Source organism: Dermacentor albipictus, chromosome 9, assembly GCF_038994185.2.
Source record: "Dermacentor albipictus isolate Rhodes 1998 colony chromosome 9, USDA_Dalb.pri_finalv2, whole genome shotgun sequence".
Lineage (NCBI taxonomy): Eukaryota > Metazoa > Arthropoda > Arachnida > Ixodida > Ixodidae > Dermacentor > Dermacentor albipictus.
The window spans coordinates 22,125,235-22,145,187 of NC_091829.1; the positions used below are offsets into that span (position 1 = coordinate 22,125,235).

The window sequence follows — 19,953 nt, forward strand, 5'->3', positions numbered from 1 at the left end:
TCCCGCAATCTAGTGGGATTTGGTAAACAACTGAAGTTGCACATTCCACGTACTTTGTCACGTGCTTAGTTTGACAGATCGTAGCACCAGTGTTTGCCTCTTTGCCTCTTTGCCTCTCTAGATTGCGGGAAAGTATACATCGGGCAAACTGGACGCTGTCTAAATGATAGGTTACGGGAGCACAAATACACGTGCCAGCTTCCGACAGCACCCAGCAACCTGGCTGCACATTGCAAACAATGCAAATGCTCTCCGCTTCTAGAAAGCGCCACAGTCATTGGCAAAACAAAAACGGAGCGAGAAGTATGGGAGGCGCTTGCGATAGCAAAAGAAAAAGAAATGTGTGTAAGCACTCCGTCCATCGCGCTTATCAAAGCTGAGGTTGAGTTTGCCAGGGCGAACGGGTGCCAGTGAACCATGTATGCCTGACCCGAACTATGATCACATTCCGTGAACTTGTCATATCTTTTATACCCCCCCCCCCCACTCGCGCCATATCTCCTTGTATATAAGCGCGTTATTTAACATTATTAAACAGTTGGTAGTTTGCGCTACGTCCGTCCACGTCCTGTCCTTTCTTAATTTCGTCTTTGTAAAACTGAACGCAATATAACCATGAACGTTCACCAACTAGCCCCCTTCATTGCTTTACTTTATGCCTTAGGCGTATATTTCTTTCTTTCTCCTCTTTATTTACTTTTATTTCTTTTTAATGACGCTCGCTGATTGCCCCTGCATTGCGGCCGCTGTGTCGGCTTTCATTCTGCTATGTTCTCGTACGGTTCCCTTTGGAGAACAAATATTTTTCTTGTTCTTCCAGCAGCGTGCGTCTCTCGTGTGTATTTTTGTGCATACAGTTTTCCATCAGTAGGTCTTGCGAAGCGCAGACGGAAAAAACGTATGTAAACTTACTGCTTGCCGCTTCGACGAGTTAAAACATATCTGTCCCATCAATTGAGCGCCCTGTACTCATATTACAGGAAGTATGCCTACAGAAAAAGAAGAAAAAAAAAACTGCAGTGCAACATTTCATTAATGTTTCCGTCTTCGTCGCGTAACACAATGTGGAGTAATTGGTACGGGCTCTGTTATTGCGGTTGGACCACGGGCGCCGAAAACAGTTATAGGTAGTCAGTATTATATAGGGTGTTCAAAATTAAGTTTTATGGTTTTCTTAAAATTAGGCAGTGGGAGGCACGTGAAAGACCACCTGTGCAAACAAGTTATGCGGCCAGCTGGGCACAAAGTGACAATTATCGCTGTCATGAGCCCCATTAACTAAAATTGAATAATTAACTTCTTTTTGGCTGCGGTAAGTGGGGATCTGTTAGTTGGAAGAATTCTTCAAGCGTGTCTGTGCTCCGAGATATCCGACCCCAAATTTTAATTGTCGTTGGCGTTATTATACGCATGCAATTAAGAGAGTCAGGATCGGCGCAGTGCTCCTCCCTGATGTGACGCGGCTGTTGCGGGCGGACTTTAGTCTGACAACGGGGCGCAGGCATTGGCAAATATAACTTTGGCATTGGCATTGGAATTTGGAGGATAACATTGGCAGGATGATAATTTCCCGAGAAGTCGCCGAATTTGACAACCCTGATTGTGACTTCGGGTTGTCGCTTTGTCTATGTCTGCTTCTCGTTTTCCCTTCTTTACGTTTTTTCGAGTTTGTTGGCATGCATTCTCCTAGTATAACCATGTACCAACTAGCCACTCATATTCTCGGAGAGCCAGGATATGCCGTCTAGAGGAGTGCCAACCGAGAGTAGTTCCCCGCTTCTCCGCATCGTGACGCAAGAATGGCGCTGCTGTCAGCAGAACGGCAAATCCCCTCAAACTTCGTAGAGTAGCGACACTCTCCTCCTCCGCCTTCACTCCTTCTCGTTTCTCCTCTCTTTCGGCTCGAGGGTAGCAGCGGCGTAAACATGCACTCCTCGCCACTCCGTGGGCGCGTCTCGAGCAAAAATGGCGCTGATGCACGGCGCGAGGGCCCACGTGACGGTATTAGGCCAATAGCAACGCGGCGTCGGCCTCAGCGAGAGCGCGCGAGGAGGAGGAGGCATTCTTCAAAGCGTGCCACTACTTTACAAAGTTTAAGGGGTTTTACAGAACGGTGACCCTGTGCGCTTCGTCGTCCGCACGCAGTGTAGCCAGAGGCCTGTCTCTGCCGCTGTGCTTGGATGCATGAAACGACGTTTTGATAAGAAAGTAACTGGAACGCCAACGCATTTCTCCGTAATATTCGGCAATTAATATCTCGAAACTGATGTAATTCGGCGAATTCGTTCCAATTGGATCCGCCTTGCGAACTCCGCGGCTATAATTTGGGAATTGCTATATGGTCCATACGGTAATTAGCTAAAAATGAATTAGGAGTTTTTCGTTAATTAGTCGATTATGCATTTAATTATTTTGTGCAAGCAGTGTCCGCCACTTTGAGGGCACCACCTCATGAACTAGATTTGTGTTACCTGCCACAGCAAGCCTTTAGTAATCTTGGAAAGTGTTCGCTGAAATACCCTGTATGTACGTAATCTATTGCAAAAGGTTCACTCAAATTGGAACATTCTCCTACACATCGTGCACACCGTGCCCCTAATTCTCCCCAACTATAAACAAGGTGTCTTGTTTAGTTCACTCAGCCCACCAGAGAAACGAACTATGAACCTCGTATTACGCCCGAAAAATAGGCAGAAAGAACGAGGCTCCAGTAATTATTTTCAGCACTTAAGTTTAAAGCAGAAAAGTGAAAGTTTAGTGGGACATTACAATTAACAATCTCCCTTATTTAATGCAATTTTGAGCTCGTCTCAGGTGCAGTTGTTTTAGGAAACTGGAAAATATTTCGAATAACGGCAGTACATAACACCCTGGAACGCTTGAGTAAATGACCTTCTACAAAGCCTCTAACATTCCTATACAGGTTATCGCTGGTGGCCGAGAGCATGGTTCCTACTTCACCGAAATATGGACGTCGTTCCTGACATCGTTTTCTTAGGAAACAGCGAAAAAACAAAAAAATGACTTGTAGTACCATCAAACTTGGGAGGAAAAGTGAGTATCCAGTAATTATTTTCAATGCACAAAAATAAGCTTCACAGTTCCAATGTATCGGTACACGTCACCTGAAAAAGCGGCCCCCATATCGTCAAAAACGAGCTTTCTGCTGTTCTTGCTCCTGTCAAAGAACATTTGTTGATGTAACTCTTATGTAGAAATATTCTAAAAAAAATGGAATGTAAGGACGTCCGACGTGCCACATGCCGACAGAAAAAAGTCAAGTCAGTGCTGTAATGACATGAAATTGGCCCAGTGCATTCGAGGTTATATTTATCAACCTGTCTATGATATGGTATGAAAAACTTCATTCATATCTAGGATAAGTCGTGATTACACAACAAAGTTCGACAGTCAGACATCTAAGGGGTTTTGTTCGTTTCTTTATGGTGGTGAGAGACGGAGGCTGAAACATTACGCCGCGGCCATCTCTTGAGATTCAGTAGTTCCTGTATTTTGATATTCCAACGATCTCATGGCCGAATAAGCGGCACACGATCACTGGGCGCGGCTGATTAATTTAATTTATCGGAACCCCTCCCCTCGCCCTTAAAGGTTAAGTATAGCGAACTGATATTTTTTTCTTTTCAAGTATAGTTAAGCGGTCCTACTGTGCAACATTTGTACCTATATACTGTGCAACATGTCCTCACTTTTTGTCTCATTGAGATCTACAGTGCCTAAAAGATACCCGATATCCCAGATACATAAAATCTATGTGAAGTCAGCTAAGAAGACAATGTATTCAGAAAAGCGAAAAGAAAAGCAAGGAAAAAGAAGCACCATGTATAGAAAAACCGGGATGCGTAAGGACCAGCCCACAAACTACGAAACCGTTAATTACGGGCAACATATGTTTTGGGCGACTGAGACAGCCTCTTTACAAAGAGGTCCAGTACTCATTTATCCGTAATATGCCAAATGTCAGACCGTGCAGAAAAAAAAGGAATTTCATGCAAAAATGTTCGACACACACACACACACGCACACACACGCACACGCACACACGCACGCACACGCACACACACACACACACACACACACACACACACACACACACACACACACACACACACACACACACACACACACACACACACACACACACACACACACAAAAGCAGCCTTGCTGCGGAAATCGAGTGACAATGAGTCAGGGGTCACATTCAGTTTATCAATGATCGACCTACTAGCTCGAACCCAGATTCAGCTCGAACAAAAGTCGGGAGGTGAGCGTCAAAAATAAAAGTCGGAGAAGTTCTCCGCTCCAAAACTCTGCATCATCGAACACGCAAAACGTTGGCACGCGCTAAACTTTCGCGCCCGTGTCAGGGATACTGGTTGGCCCGAGGCTTGAACATCCTGAAATAGCTGTCCCGCAAGTCGTCGCCGTCATCGTCTGCTTTATTACCGGCGGTTGGCTTGCGTTCTGCGTCCCGGACGTCACCGGACCCCTTTCCCGGGGGACCGAACATCCGAAAGGGGCTGTCCCTGGCGTCGCCGTCCTCTTCCCGCTTCCCGGTCGACGACGGACACCGCTTGACGGTGACTGCGACGCTCAGCTCGACGGCGAAGTTGCTCGCGTCGAAGACGAGGCCGTCCCCTCGCGCCATGCCGGCCTCGACACCGTCCAGGACGGAAGTGGGCACGGACGTCCACTTGAGGGTGCGGTCGCCTTTCCTCATCACCAGCTGGTAGGTGAAGTTCCGGGCCTCCTGCGGCGTGTTCGCGATCAGCACCAGCGCGTGGAGCAGCTTGAAGCCGCCGACGTGCTGCATCGCGAGGACGGTGGCGAAGTGCTGCCCCAAGCACGACTGAACCGTCATCCTCTCGTTGTTCCACGGTATCTGTCCGTCGTGGACGACGAACTCCGCCTTCAGGCCTGCGAAGTGCATTTACTTTTAAGGGACAACTACAGCGGAATTTCGGAACGGCGTCAATAAAAGAAGCCTGCAGTTTCACATAGCGCGGGTACAGGGCCGGCCACCGTGCGACGTATTTATTGTACCGAAACTGAGAAAACTTGCAGCGGCCTAGATGACGACCGAGTCGGCAGCGGCGAGCACGAGAAAATCACGATGCTGTGCTCCCACGTGACCACTTGAATGAGTGAATGAATGAATGAATGAATGAATGAATGAATGAATGAATGAATGAATGAATGAATGAATGAAACCTGTGAACCGTGGATCGGGTGCACGTTAAAGAACCCCAGGAAGTCGAAATTAATCCGGAGTCCGCCACTACGGCGTGCCCCATAACCATGTCGTGGTTTTGAATGAATGAATGAATGAATGAATTTATTTCCATAAATGCAAGAGGGTAAGAAAAAAGAAAAACAGTAAACGTTCTCATACAAGTGTACATACAGCAGATAGCAATAGAAAAAATACACAACTCAATAAAAAGAAGCCTACTTATACAGACATTAAAGGCTAATAGGCACCAAAGTAATTTATTAACTTGTTTTTACTGCAAGAAAAGACATCAATACCATCGTTCATTAACTTATTTAATAAATGCGGTAAAGTATATGAGAGCTTTTGTTTCGCATAGTTGGTACGTGGGTATGGCACAAACCAATATTCCGGAAATCTTGTAGCATAATAGCTTCTATTTCGTGTCAAGTTGGCTATAGACCTGACGTGGTTAATGTTTTTCTGGCATTACTTACCATATGTTAACGCTAAGCGAAAATTCAAGAGATCAGGAGCTTTAAGTATCTTTAAGTCTTTAAATAATGAATTAGTTGGAAAGTCAAATGGCACTTTGCACACAACACGAATGGCTCTTTTTTGTAGACGAAAGATACGATTAATGTTAGTGGCAGATGTTGTGCCCCAAACCAGGCAGCCGTAATTTAGGTGGCAAACAAATAAAGAGTTATAGAGCAGAAGTTTTACCTTCTGTGTTTTACCTTCTGTTTTACCTTTGTAAAATCCCCGAAGTTAATTTATGGCTACACCCGCTAGGGCCCACATGCGTAAAAAATTTAGAGACACATAAGATATCATGCGAAAGCGCATGAGTGGTTTTGATAATTGAGCCCGAAGTAAAACGTTTAGTTTGTACATTTTCCTGCAAAATATTACCAGATCGAAGAAACTATAGCGCTACCCTTTGCGGCAGCTTCAATTATGGCGGTTCAGATGTAGCACGGAAATTATGAATTTGCCTGAAATATATGCTCTTTCGGCTTCAAATGTCCGTACGACTTCGTATATTGACGATTTTCAACAAAACAATGCGTTATAAATGCAAATACGCCCAGTGATTACGCATGTGCGCAGATACATATTGGTTCGCGCTGTTTAGGGAGCAATGACGTCTTGGAAATGACGCCTCAAAGATAATGCCACATGAAGGTCCTAAACTACAAGCTCGAAGACAAAGCCGTGCACTGTAGACGTCGCCATGGCAGCCAAGCGATCGCCTCGCCTAAGTTCGCTATAGCAATTTTAGCGGTAATCTCTGTACTTTGGTCGACTGGCCTCTGACGACGGCTACCTTTCATATAGCGTAGTTATTTGGGCGAATGTCGAGCGCTCCACCATTTTGCTTTCATCTGTCTATCATTCACGAGGTCCAGACTTGAGCGTACGTCGATTTACCATGACCTTTATGTTCTCTGTCTATTCGCGGAACAATATGGCCAGCTCATTTCTTTCTTTTAGCTTTTGTATGGAGCGTCTACATGCCATAATATCGTTTAATTCTATATAGGTGCGGTTCAAATCGCACACTCGGCAACAGCTCCCTCGGAGTAATAGAAGCCGATCTCGAAGGCCACTCTTTTATGAACTGGAAGCGGCCGAAACACGTCATGGATGTCATGTTTTGAACATCCAGTTGTCCTCCAAATCCTATTATTGTATTCTGAACTGTCATTACTTGAACACCTCACCTCCGTTTATGAGGAAAAGGAATCTTTTGGCTTGCGCATCACAGAGCATGCAACTTCCAGACTCACCACGGACTATGGGCAAGCTGCGGTGGGCTTCACGGATGTGCGGCGTCATATCTTTTACAGGGCCAGTCCACTTGCAGTCCTTCGCCATGAATAAGCAGGGAGAGGGCCTGTTAACGACATAGACGAAAAAGAAAGAGAGGAAGCTGAAAACTGTTCGCCCAAAATTGCGACGGAGATGACTTGGCGTGGCAAGTTCAGGTGTCTGCTCTCCATGGTCCCACTGACGTTCACGTTATTGCTGCAAAGAACACGCGACGCCGACACGCACAATCGACACTAACATTTGCTTAAAGGAAAAAGGGCGTCAGGAGGGTGATCCCTTTTTTTTTTCACTTACGCCCAATACATACACAAAGCGAACGTATAAATATTCTTTGTCTACATGTAGGCGAGTAGGCGTGTCATCGTTGACCTGTCGGCTGTTCCACCGAGTAGAAGCTGTCGCTACTCTAGCCGTCATGTTGTCAGCGTCGGGCATGCGACCACTTTCGCAAGGTTCCACGTGACTCGGCACCTGACGCGTCAAGCTGCCTGACAAACACACACACACACACACACACACACACACACACACACACACACACACACACACACACACACACACACACACACACACACACACACACACACACACAAACACACGACCTTAGCTCTCCCACTCCCTCACTATTCTACCACGTGACCGGCTTCTCCACACTTCACACACGTAATTTTTCCCTCTTTGGCACTCCTAATGCTGCTAACGCATTAAATAAAAACTTGCTGAAGCCAGGAGCGCGAAATATTTGACCAACGCGGAGCAGACGGAGCATAGCAATAAACGAAACTGACCTGTAATCGCAGGTCTTCTCGTGATCCTGTTTGTCAAGCAGGATTGGCAGAGCGGTACAGCCATGATTCGAGTACTTGCACGGGTAGGGAAGCTTTTCAGCCACTTTCTCCATGGCCGACGCTCGGACGCTGCCTGCGCAATGACAGTGGGCTGTTCTGACGAGAGCAAGGACAGCTCGAAACGAATATTTTACTAAAAATGAAGTTATGGGGTTTTACGTGCCACAACCGACGACTCCAGAAATTTGGACCAACTGGGATTCTTTAACGTGCACCTAAATCTAAGCACACGGGTGTTCTCCCATTTCGCCCCTATAGAAATGCGGCCGCCACGGCTGGGATTCGATCCCGCGACCTCGTGTTTAGCAGACCCACACTGTAGCCACTAAGCAGTCACAGCGGGTGAATCCATGTGAATCCAGAGCCAATCTGGACGGTACGTTATGGGAATGCCGAGTTATATATAACAATAACGAGAACGCGCGCCCTCTATAGCAACAGTCTTCACACGCGCTGGCAAGCCGCGCTACTAAGCGCCGCCCTCGAGGGTCAACTACGGGCCGTCCGGCGGGCCGAGGATGCCGCCAGGACCCACGAACTCCTGGCCGTCACCTCCCCACCAACTCGCAGGGCACGCAATAAAGTTATTCCCTCCTCTTCCTCCTCCTCGGGCGCGTTATTCCGGCGTCGCATGTCGGCGAGGAATTACGACAGCGACCACGTTTCTTGAGCTCGGAACAGGAGACGACGTGAAACGGTGGCCACGGCAACCCGATTCGATCGTGCGGCTGAGTGTTTTCGAGGCCACACGTTGGCCGCTGAAGGCACAGGCGTGGGACCGCTGCACCAGTGCACCAGATGTCGTAGCATGCCGCGCTCTCTTCTGGTTCGGTTCCCTCCTTTTAGTGCAATTAGCTCCGATCGAATCCGGGATGATGCAAGACTATAGCTAAAGAAGTTTTACTTAATCAAGGCCTCTCTCTGCTTTCTCACCGCCTTCGCTTTGTAATATCAACAACGTACGAGTGCGTGGTGCCAGGCGCCGGAAGGTGCCGAGATATTGCACCCGTATGTCATTGGAGTGGAGTGGGTGGGGGGATGCTTGCGATTGCAAGGCCACGTTAATGCAGCGAACGGGCTGTGCGTAAGTCAGAACACCACAGCAAACACAGTGAGTGCAACGAACTGTTTCTACACTCGTGCTGCGCTTGCCTCGCACGCCTATGCATCCTTCACGATGGCGGCGAGAACCAAGGAGGAAAGGAAAAGAATAGCAGAGGGAGCGTGACGTGAGGCGGTCAGCCTGGGCAAGCCGCCCCTCGTGTCTCTATGGGGCAGGTTGACTCATGCGAAATAGGCCCTTTTCATTGTTTTTCGGACCAAGGGAGCCTAAATGAGAGAAGGGACCAATACTGTTCCATACTAAAATTAGTACAGGGACCTCGGGTACTGCTATCGTTCAGCTACTGAGGCAATTGTGGGTATAGCATATAGATTTGGTCTGCTATTCGCGCTTGTGACTCCGGTCATTTTTGCGTCCTCGTTTATTACGCTTTGTCTCCTTTATTGGGCTACATTTCAAAGCGATTCTATAATTTTCTAAATGCAGGAGGCAACAAGACCCTGGGAACGCGAATAGTTATTGCAAATTGTTTTATGTACAAAGCAATATTTTGTTGCAAGTGAACAATCTGCAAAGTCACGCGGCCGTTATGAGCCATGCGGGCGACGTTTCGCCCGCATGGCATTTCGCCGATGCTGTTCAACCTCGTAATGATCGGAGTGGCCGAAAAGCTCGGGCGCATCGAAGACGTCAGGCACACCATCTACGCGGACGATATCACGATATGGGTGACCGGTGGCAGTGACGCCCACATCGAGGGCGCGCTGCAAGCCGCCGTCGACGCAATAGAAGACCAGCTGGAAGGCACCGGACTGAGATGTTCGCCGAGCAAATCGGAGCTTCTCATACTGCCACCTACCAAATACAGCAGAGGCAAGACCAGACAACGCGAAAACGAAAAAAATCTGAATCGTCACCAAATCCGGCAACGTGATCCCCGAGGTCGGCAAAATTAGGATCCTAGGCATGGTCATCGAAAAGCACGGAAGAAACGGCGAAACCATCGCCCGTCTCAAGGCAAAAGCAGCCAACGCGATTCGACTCCTCAAACGAGTCACTTCCCTAAAGGCTGGCATGAGAGAGGAGAGCCTAATTAGGCTCGTCCAATCCTTCGTCATCAGCCATGTCGCGTACGTTGCAGCCTACCACAGATGGCTGCAACACGAACGGAACAAAATCAACGTGCTCATCAGAAGAGCGTACAAGACGGCGCTGGGTCTGTTCGAGTCCACAAGCACGACCCGCTTGTTACAACTCGGGGTACATAATACACTCGAAGAAATAGCCGAAGCGCAACGGACCTCTCAACTGGACCCCCCCTCCCCTTCCTGCCCCCACAAATCTTTCCCCTAAGCCCCATGCCGGGTGGCTGACAGAAGCAGCCAGCGCCGACGACCAACGGTACCTTGCGGCGTTTATCAGTACTGCACTGAAGAATGCCGCAAGCGAGGCTCTGGACTGAGGGCCTTTCCACGTTACCACCGAACATGAAAATAAAGTTTTTTCTCTCTCTCTCTCTCTCTCAACTGGAGCGGCTGTCCATGACCAAAGCCGGGAGGAAGATACTGGACGATCTGGGAATTAGACGCTCGAACGAGGTGGAGATGAAGCTTCCCGTGCCCGAAGAGGTCCGACGCCAGACCAGAATCGACCCCATACCGAGGAACATGAATCCCGAGCTCAACAAGGGAAGAAGAGCGGCGAGGGCCAAGGCTCTCATCGACCAGCATGCCAACGACGAACACGCGCGGTACGTGGACGCGGCCGAATACCAACGGAACGCCTTCGCAGCGGTCGTCATAGAGGCGTCAACCGGCGCCACGAGGACGGCAGCGAGCGTGAGAAGCGCCGAAGCGGAACAAGCAGAGGAGGTAGCCATCGCCCTGGCCATCGCCGACGCAGACTGCCACACGGTGCTGAGTGACTCAAGACAGGCGGTGCGAAACTTCGTCAAAGGGCAAATCTGCAAGGAGGCTGAGCGCGTACTGCGAGCGGTAAAACTAGACGAACGAAAAGTACGACTCAAGTGGTTCCCGGCGCACGCGGGCGACGCGTCGGAACGCAATGAGAACCATAAGGAGACGGCACAGGCCGCGGCGCGAGCGTTAACCAACCGCGCCCCGGCGACAGACCGTCCGACGTGGATCGGAACCAAGGACCGCAAGACGGATTACAATGAAATCACGAAGGCCTACCGCTTGGCTCGCAGGACTCTTCCACCCCCGCACCCGAGACTGAGTCGAGCGGAGGCGGTGGTACTGAGACAGCTCCAGACCGGATCGCTACCGAGCCCGAAACTGATGAATCGCATGTACCCCGAGACATATCCGACAGATATGTGCAGAGTCTGCCGGAGGGAGACCGCAGACTGCACGCACATCTTGTGGGACTGTATTAAATATCCAGAAGACGCTAAATCAAGAACACTCCCACCGCGGCTCGAGGCAGCCGCGCAGAGCTACGACCGAGACGATCAGCTCTGGGCCGTCCAGCAGGTCCTCGAGGCGCTCGAAAGGCACGGACCCAGCGAGCCGGCAACGGCGAGCGGAGACCCGCGCCGAGTAACGGCAACTTCGAGGATGACGTAGGCCCTCGTCGGGGCGCGCGAGCGCCCAACTGCAGGCATAAATAAAAGACAGTTTTAGTATAGCGTACGCTAAAAAATAGCGGGTCGTCACTGCGCACGCGCTGAACGCTAAATGAAATAGCGGGTATTGGCGGCGAGGAGTTACGGAGTCGCCATCTGTCGGAAGCGCCTCGCTGGCGTAGTATGAGGGATCACGAGGCGCGCTCCTCATAGGTTTTGCTGTCAGCGCTCACTGAAAACACCACGCGCGAGCTCTCCCGGACATTTCTCTAAGTGCTTTGGAAACGAGAGAAGTTTTTTACTGTCTAAATAATAATCTTGGGCAAACTGAAAGCACAGAATCGTTTACAGACGCTATCTCTTTACCGAATAAGTACTGTGAACGCCACTGCGCGCGGTCGCCGCGATATAGTTTCCTGAACCGGCTTCTTGCGTGAAAGGTAGGTAAACGCTGAGAGCAAACTATGCGAAATATGTTCTTATAGTGTTTGTATAACTAAATGGAGTGTAATAGAACGAAGCCTCAATGCAGCGTCGCGCAGATTCGCAGCGACCGAGTGCGTGTCTGCATGCTTGTGCGCGCACTGTTTCGCTTTCTCCGCGCGCGCGTTTTCGCACCGTGCCATGAGCTTTAGGCCGCAGAATATGAGCATTTGACAGTATACAAGCAACCATTATTGCGTGTGGCGCTATCAGAGCTGTTCAAAAATAATTTCATTGTAGAGACTGTGACGCCTACGGGGACTGTGATGTGCCGTCGCGACGATTCAATCTTTTTTTTTCTTCTAAATTCTTTGATCTTTCAATACTATTTCTCAAGTTGCATCGCACTGCATGTTTATCGGTGCGCTCAGCGTGCAATTTCCCTCTGCTCCTTTTTTGTAATCCGGTGCATTAATTCATAACACAAATATGACCATATGCCATGCTCTTTAATAATGTGCTCCTTACCGCTGCCTTTCCACTCCACTGAACTTGCCAGTATCTATAGCATCGACAAGTTCATACACCAAACCGTCATGACATTAGTCGAGCAGCGGACTCGGGCGAGCGTCTCAGTGCGCGTTTTCAGAACATCGCAGACCGGGCGCCGTAGCAGAAATCTTCCTCGCGTCTGTGCTTGCTGCGTACCCGAGTTGCAGCCGATGACTGTTTGCCAGTTTTATGTTTCGCGAGCCAAGCTTCACGCAGCTTCTTGTCCTGCGGCTACGTGTGAATAAGGCTGACACCGTGCTCCGTTGCGTGCGTCCGGCATTGCGGCACCGAGCAGTGGCCTACCATGTTGTGCGCCTTCAAAGGCAGCACTACCTATTGTAGTGCTTTCAGCGTTGTAAAGGAGACACTGGAAGCGAGAAAATCTCGCCACTAAATGAGGACCGCAGCGTACAAGGGAATTTAAACTCGTTTTCAGCTCCCTTCGGCGCGCCCGAAGCAGCCGACGCGGCCGCTATGTCCACGTGATCCCTCCTAGCACGTCTCGCCGACGGTGGCGCCCGCTTTTCCAGTGGTGGAGCTCGAGGCCAATAGCGGGCGTACGCAACGCAGACGAGTTAGCGTTAGCGTTTTTGCGGGGTTTGCGGAGTTTGCGGGAAACATGGCGGCGATCCAGGCTGCCCGCTTCGAATTGAATTTGGCGTTGCTTTTGTAAAATGCACTTCGTTCGTAGCAAATGACTGTGTAAACGGCTTTCGCTTAGTCTCAGGCCGCTTCGACGACAGAGTATTATGGATAACTTCGTGGTGTTTTCGAGATCGCTTCTCGCCTAATGAAAGAAACGTTCGAGATGTCAGCGCAACCTATCGCTACAGGCGCAAAATAGCCACAACGACGGAATATGGCCTCAGAGATCCGAAGATATCGTCGGCTAACTAAAATTGTAGAAAACGTGCGCTGCTTAGCGTACGCTATTTTATAGCGTATAGCGTACGCTATAGTTGCGTACGCTAAACTAAAACTGTCTAAAGTTTCTCCAATCCAATACGTAAATGCGTGAAGTATAGCCATCGTTATGGTTACCGGGCGCCGTCACATGCTGGCTGAAGCGCCATGTCTCCAAGTGACGATGACGGTATGACGTCAGCGTGACGGAACTGGAATTACGACGACCGAACGACGACACAACGATGGCGTGACGTCACCGGAATGACTGTGACGGAATGACGAGTGCACAACTGCGACGGCAGGACGACGGCATATGACGATGCCTGGTGTAAGCATATGACGATATGACTGGTGTAGTTACGCAACCTTGGGTATTTTATGCTAGGTTATAGCGGCGATGCATGGCTATAGCGTCTTCGGGTATTTTTCCAACCTTATAACGTCCCCTTGTTGAGCTCGGTGGTGGGTGGTTACCATCGACGCCGAATTTTCCAAGGTTTATATGGCAAGCGATTTTCCCCCCAATACCTGATAGCTTCCTGAAGAGGGGGCACGCCCATGAAACAACGAAACTAAGACAGTTGGGATGTAGGAAAATATTAATCGGCCCAGGCTACAAAGTAACGAAGGTTGGAAGCGGCGATCCTCTCGCAGTTCGCGACAAACTGTACTATGACAAGTTCTCGAAACATGTAGCCTTTTGGGACATTACCATTTCAGCAGGCCCACACAAGTCGATAAACACAGTGCGCAGCGTTATTTCGGAATATGACCTTCTCGAACTCAGTGAAACCGAACAACGGGAAGGATTGCCAGACTACAACGTAGACCAACAACCTACCTGAATCAATCATAACCGGTTACTGTAAGCTTAGTGTCAGACCATACATCCCAAATTCATGTTGATGCTTCAAATGTCAGCGTTTTGGGCATGGGTTGCAAATCGGTGCAAACCGGTGAACTATACTGTATTGTGCTCGATGTAGTTCGACTGAACACTTGTCTGACATCTGCGATGCGGCCAAAGTGCGCGCCTGCGTGGATCGCATCTTAAAAGCGATCTGCGATGTTTGCAGAGGGCGCGTAGTGCCGGTAACTTCGTATGCTCTTTCGACGTTTCGTTTTTGTTGAAGCGAGATATTCTCGCATGCTGCTGCCGTGATTCCTCACTCTAGCGTTTTGACAGCGAGTTTCCGCGGTCATCGAGCGAGATGTGTTCATGTTTACCTGTGTGCGCGTGGCACCGTGCTTGTAAGTTTAGTTAGTAAGCGAATGTTTACAAATCTATACGGCCGATAAAACTACTATCCTTACTTCGTATAGCTATCCACTATAGCTTGCTGCCGCAATCGGCGATTCGCCTTTCGGGCAAAACGACGACCATAACAATGATATAGAAGCTCCAAGCGCATTTTTGCCGTCGCCGTCGCCGTGATGTTCCGTATTACGTCCAAGGGCGATAGCGTCGTGTGCTGTATGTGCGAGTGAAAGCACGCGAGGGAAGCCGACGGTCGCGGATCAATCTGGCGCGCGCGAAAGGCGAAATCGGAGTTTGCACTGCGATGAAAGGCCGTGAGGGGATGGGAGGGAGGGAGGGAGGTAAGGTGGGAGCGGTGCGTTGTTCTCTGGCATCAACTGCGCATTTCGCGACCGGCCACTGGGGAAACTGATGATCGCGGCACAATCTTGTGAGCCGCATATACAGAGGAAACGGGGAGGCAGCGCGGGAGAGAGGGAGTCGGCACGCATATCGACTTCGCCAACACCTGTGTACTTTGTGCGGTCGCGCGCGCCTATCTTGAAAATGATCTGCAGACGGATCATAGCTTTGTGCGCGCTGTGTGCTCGCCGCTCTTGCGTTGAAGTGGCACATATAGACAGCACGAAGGTCACTTCGCTCGCAGCAGCTGCCGCGTTGCTCACGCTAGCGTTTTGACGGCGAGTGTCCGCGCTCACCGAGTGTGATGTGTTCGTGTTTGCTCGTGCACGCTGACACCACGCGCTTGCTAATTAGGTCAGTAAGTGAATGTTTCCGAGTTTATACGGCCGATAAAAGTAGTGTCCTTGTCTTCGCAGCCTTGCCTTCGAGGCTGTAGCTGCAGTGACATGAGCTTTTACAACACGTGCCTCATCATAGCCCTTTAACTTCAAGAGCCCTGTGGAGGCAGTAGTCCTTATATACGTTGCATTATATCACTTCTTCATAGCGAAATTTTTGCGCTCATAGCCCACATAATGAGCCGTTGTCACTACTTTGATGCTTACATATTTTTGTTTACAGCGACGCATCTTTAGGCCTCTTTGCAGCCGCATGACATCCACGATTTGCAATTCGTATGTTCATTTGATATCCAATACATAGACAATTCATAACCATATGTAACGGCGCTCTTTGGCCATAGCTGGACCTTGCGCCATTAAGCACCGCACATCTTCATTAGATACACATCGATCCAGCTGCTTCCAGGCTGAATCCAGAGAGTAGGCAAATACAATTCCGCCAGGAAAAAAGAAGAAGAAAAGAAAAGAGCTGGATCCAGTGCTTACATAAATAACGAATTTATCGGCAACTTACTGATCTTCTCCTTGCACAGAGGACACTTGATGATCTTGTTGCGACACGGGGAGCACAGCAGATGACCGTTCATGCATTGGGCGATGGGCGGCATGACGGGATCAAGGCACACGGGACACTCGAACACGCTGGCCAACTCCGAAGCCAGGGCAGCCGAGGCCGGCGCTCGTTGTCGCGAAGCGTTACCGCTCATCGCGTGGATGCTGAAGGCTGCGTGCTGACGTCACAGGGCGATCCTTTGGAAACCTCCTCCGTACGACATTCGAGGCACGATAAGCTGCAAAAATCAGGCAGGCCGAAAAAAATCAAGCGGGCTCCAGGGACTCTCCCACCTCGTTAACCAGCAGCTGTTCTGCCTGAAACTATAATGTCAACAGTCTTTCGTCTTGCCCTCGTCCGTCCGAGTAGCGTTTCACACAATTCGTCGTTATAGGACACGACACTTCGCTGCATCTTACAGTACGGACTCCTCGCCTCACACAACCGCACAGGAAATGAATACTTTACGAAATCGTCGATTTTGCTCATTCTAAACATTTCCTGGATTATTATTATTATTATTATTATTATTATTATTATTATTGTTGTTGTTGTTGTTGTTGTTGTTGTTATTGTTATTATTATTATTATTCGATTTGAAGACACACATACAACGAACAGAGAGGGGCATAGGGAAGGAGCAGGCTGGCGACTGCCACCGAAAATACGATTACTCTTTAGGGAAGACGAAGAGGAAAGAAAGAAAACAGACACATAGTTAAAATAAAAACATAGAATGCGATAGTAAAACGAATTACGAAAAGAAAGTTTTTCTATTTTTTTAAATAGATGTCTTGTCACTGGCAAAGAAAAACGGGAAGTCAAGCGGGAGAAAAGCATAACGACACAAGTACACGCGAGCTCCCGTTATAACGACGTCACCTGAAAAATAAACGGAATTCGTTTTAAACGGTATTTCGTTAAAGCAGAGGAGCTATGACAGGTCGAACGGCACTGGAACAAACGCGGTTACATGCAGGTCGCTTCTCTGGCTTACTTTGTTTTCTCTGTTGTTCACAATAGCTTTGTGAAGTTAGTATGTCTGCGTGTTTGTGGCATGTGTGTGCGCATTTCTCAACTATGTGTTGGTATAGCCGGCTCTTATGTAGTCCATACGTTATCATCTGCGTGCAGTTATTAAACAAAAACGTTCAGATACTCGTAGAACATTGCGCAATAGTGGTACGCATGTTGTAGCAGTATACGTGGTTGCAGAACAAATTAAGTCACAGTGCTCCTCGCCTGTTCAAGTTAACACTTACGAAAGGTAAGGGTCGTTGCACCGAGCTGTTTCCCGCAGATCTGGGCGCTTCGAATTTCGTGTGATTTCCTGCTGCTTACGGCGGGGGCGGATTAGGAACACACTCGGGCACTTTGATTCAGGAACATAACGAAGCTCTCTCTCTTCCTCCCTCACCATTACAGCCTATCTCTACTAGAATAATTAAGGGACGGTTATAAGGGCAAAGATGGCAAAGAATGTGCGAAGGGGTTAAGCGCGAGAGTGCCAAACCCATTCACACAATTCACTTGTTCGTAGGAAGGACCACGTGAGCGCTTTGACGCCTTATGCTATGCGGTTTATACAATGACTGCATCGGCCGGTGCTCCAGCTGCATCGTCTGCTGCGGTCTCGATAGCAGACGGCCTGATAAGTTGTATGCTGCATACGCTTGGTCAGGCTTGGCATTCCTCGCTGCTCTTCCAAGTAACCGTGATTGTGGGGATCTATTGATTCTTTTCTTTCATTTCCCATTGTTTCACGTCTGCCCGATAACAGTTTACTTCTATACTCCTCCGTGTATCCTGTGCCGACGTGATACGAGAGGTTGCCCAGCAGACGTCAAATGCGCAAGCCTTCGGTCACGCCGCCAAGTGAAGATAATGGAGCCTGGAAATAAGTTATGCAGACGATGCGGGGATGAACAGCGCAGATGACGCAAGGCTCGACACACGAAATGCGTGGGGGCCATTCAGATTGCAAAAACGGTATCTGGTGTGTGAGGTGCTCAGCGCAGAAGCGCACGCGATACATGTACCTGGGGAAGCATGGGGGACGACAAAAAACTAGAAGGGAGCGTCATAGTTACTTTCTTAACGAAGCGTCGTTTTATGCATTCAATTACAAAAGTAACTGGAACGCCAATGCATTTCTCCGCGAAGTTCGGGAAATAATATCTCGAAACTGACGTCATCCTGAGAATTGGTTCCAAGTGCAACAGCCTTGAGAACTCCACGTCTGGAATTTGTAAATTGCAGTGTGGGCCATAAAGTGATGAGTTAAAGACGTAATTAGTTATTTTTGTTAATTCGTCGATTGTGCATTTCGATGATTCGTGCAAGTACTGTCCGCCTTTTGAAGTAGGCCAGCTCATGAACTAGAATTGTGCTGTCTGCTTAAAACACACACGCACACGCACACACACACACACACACACACACACACACACACACACACACACACACACACACACACACACACACACACACACACACACACGCAGTATCATACGGTATATGCACAGATGAAATGCACAGGAAGCGCTCACGCTATGCGGTGTTTTATCGTTAACAGAATATAAAAATCACTGCGACGGTCACTGCGACGCTAAAGAGTGCTCGAAGTGCAAGGATCAGCTCCCATGTGTCCGCAACCTAGGAAGGCTCATCCACGTCGCCGTAAACTTTCAGGTGGCGAGCATACACTATGGGTTTATGTAACAGAAATAGAGGGAAATTCACCTCGATCAGCTATAGGGCCACCCTGGATGCGGGCTCTTGTCCATTCCGAAACATGGAACGCGCACCGACACCCGTCGCTCCGTGCCGTCGCCGATAAGAGACTGTATTCGTCGATACAGTTGTCAGAAGAGACCGTTGCTCGCTACTGCTCGCAGCGCTACGGCGAGACTTGGCGCAAAGTCTCTCGCCTTACCTGAGCGCTCGTCGTTTGCTCTTCGTGACGTCAGAGGGGAGAAATTTCTTATCGCATTCCGGTTTCCACGCCTGTGGAGTTGGCAAAGCTCTGCCATAGAATGAATGAATGAATAAAGGCTTTATTTTAAGGAAGGGGACGGCTCTAGGCCGCTGATGGGGATTAGGAGGGAAGGGAATGTGGGTACCCAGACTGTTGGCTGAAACACTTCATCTCAGTCTGGGATCTTCCGCTTTATGCAGGCTCAGGTGCATGTTTAGTTCCGCCGCTCTCACGTGGGCTGATCGACCCCTTCTACACTCCTCGAAACAGGCCACTTTGTCTGCCATATGTCGCAATGGCTTTCTGTGTTTCAGGGTTAGTTTGTATGGCAATTCCTAATGTTCTAATGTCTCCGTGTAGTAGATGCTGAATGTTGGATCTCCCTTGTGAAAAAGCTGCACAGCTCCAAATGAGGTGTTGCAAGTCTGCTCTGCATGACTCCTGGCAATGTGTACATCGGGTGTAAGTCTTCGCAATCGTAGCTTGTCTGGGTTGGTGCCATTTCTCAAGTATGTGTGGTGTGTACGCAGCGTTTGCCATAACCTTATTCAAGAAAACCTCTTCCGTGCGGGTAAGCCCTCCCTTGTCGTCAAACACATGTACTGGTGTAGCTTCTAATCCGACAATAATTCCGCACACTCTGCTCTACAATGTCTCCCATGTCAATGGGAATGGTGTTGACCGCTCCCCATATAGCTAAGAGCTCAGCCTGCAAGGTTGCACCCCCAGGAAGCTGACATGTGTGATAGCCATTGTGTTGGGGTGCAGATGTGCTAACCCAGGCCATGCTTGCTATGTCGTTTGTGATTGCAGCGTTTGTGTAGATGTCAGTGGTGTGCTGCGGCGTGTTTAATCCCAATCTCTTTTCAAATATTTTTCTAGCTTCCGCGTTTCGTCTGGCGATAGGGCGTTG

The 19,953-nt window shown here is 49.1% G+C and overlaps 2 protein-coding genes across 7 annotated transcripts in view; one reads left to right on the forward strand and one right to left on the reverse strand.

Annotated features, from left to right (window-relative positions):
* The window catches only part of LOC135901971 (E3 ubiquitin-protein ligase Siah2-like), a 137,622-nt gene that overhangs the window by 73,118 nt on the left and 44,551 nt on the right, over positions 1–19,953 (forward strand). For 4 of the 5 annotated variants that reach the window (XR_010564340.2, XR_010564339.2, XR_011508448.1 and 1 more), the window contains one exon: positions 2,924–3,054. The exons of the other annotated variant lie outside the window; for it this stretch is intronic. The gene's annotated coding sequence lies outside the window, so the exon portion shown is untranslated. The remainder of the gene's footprint in view (positions 1–2,923; positions 3,055–19,953) is intronic. 5 annotated transcript variants of the gene reach the window in all.
* LOC135902014 (E3 ubiquitin-protein ligase SIAH1-like) lies at positions 4,218–18,967 on the reverse strand. 2 transcript variants are annotated; one of them, XM_065431904.2, is made up of 5 exons: positions 18,806–18,967; positions 16,025–16,301; positions 7,859–7,991; positions 7,028–7,134; positions 4,218–4,939 (listed from the first exon to the last, which is right to left on the reverse strand). In XM_065431904.2, the coding sequence occupies exons 2-5, from the start codon at positions 16,215–16,217 to the stop codon at positions 4,386–4,388; spliced, it is 987 nt and encodes a 328-aa protein (XP_065287976.1). In that variant the 5' UTR covers positions 16,218–16,301; positions 18,806–18,967; the 3' UTR covers positions 4,218–4,385. The 2 variants fall into 2 exon arrangements, with proteins under 2 accessions (XP_065287976.1, XP_065287977.1); XM_065431905.2 differs by lacking the exon at positions 18,806–18,967 and adding an exon at positions 17,326–17,433.

Coding starts and splice junctions, on each gene's coding strand:
- LOC135902014 (XM_065431904.2), bottom strand. CDS start 16,217: ATGAGCGGTAACGCTTCGCGACAACGAGCGCCGGCCTCGGCTGCCCTG. Junction 7,992..16,024: donor TCTGTGCAAGGAGAAGATCA/GTAAGTTGCCGA, acceptor GTCATTGCGCAG/GCAGCGTCCGAGCGTCGGCC. Junction 4,940..7,027: donor CAGCTTGCCCATAGTCCGTG/GTGAGTCTGGAA, acceptor TGCACTTCGCAG/GCCTGAAGGCGGAGTTCGTC.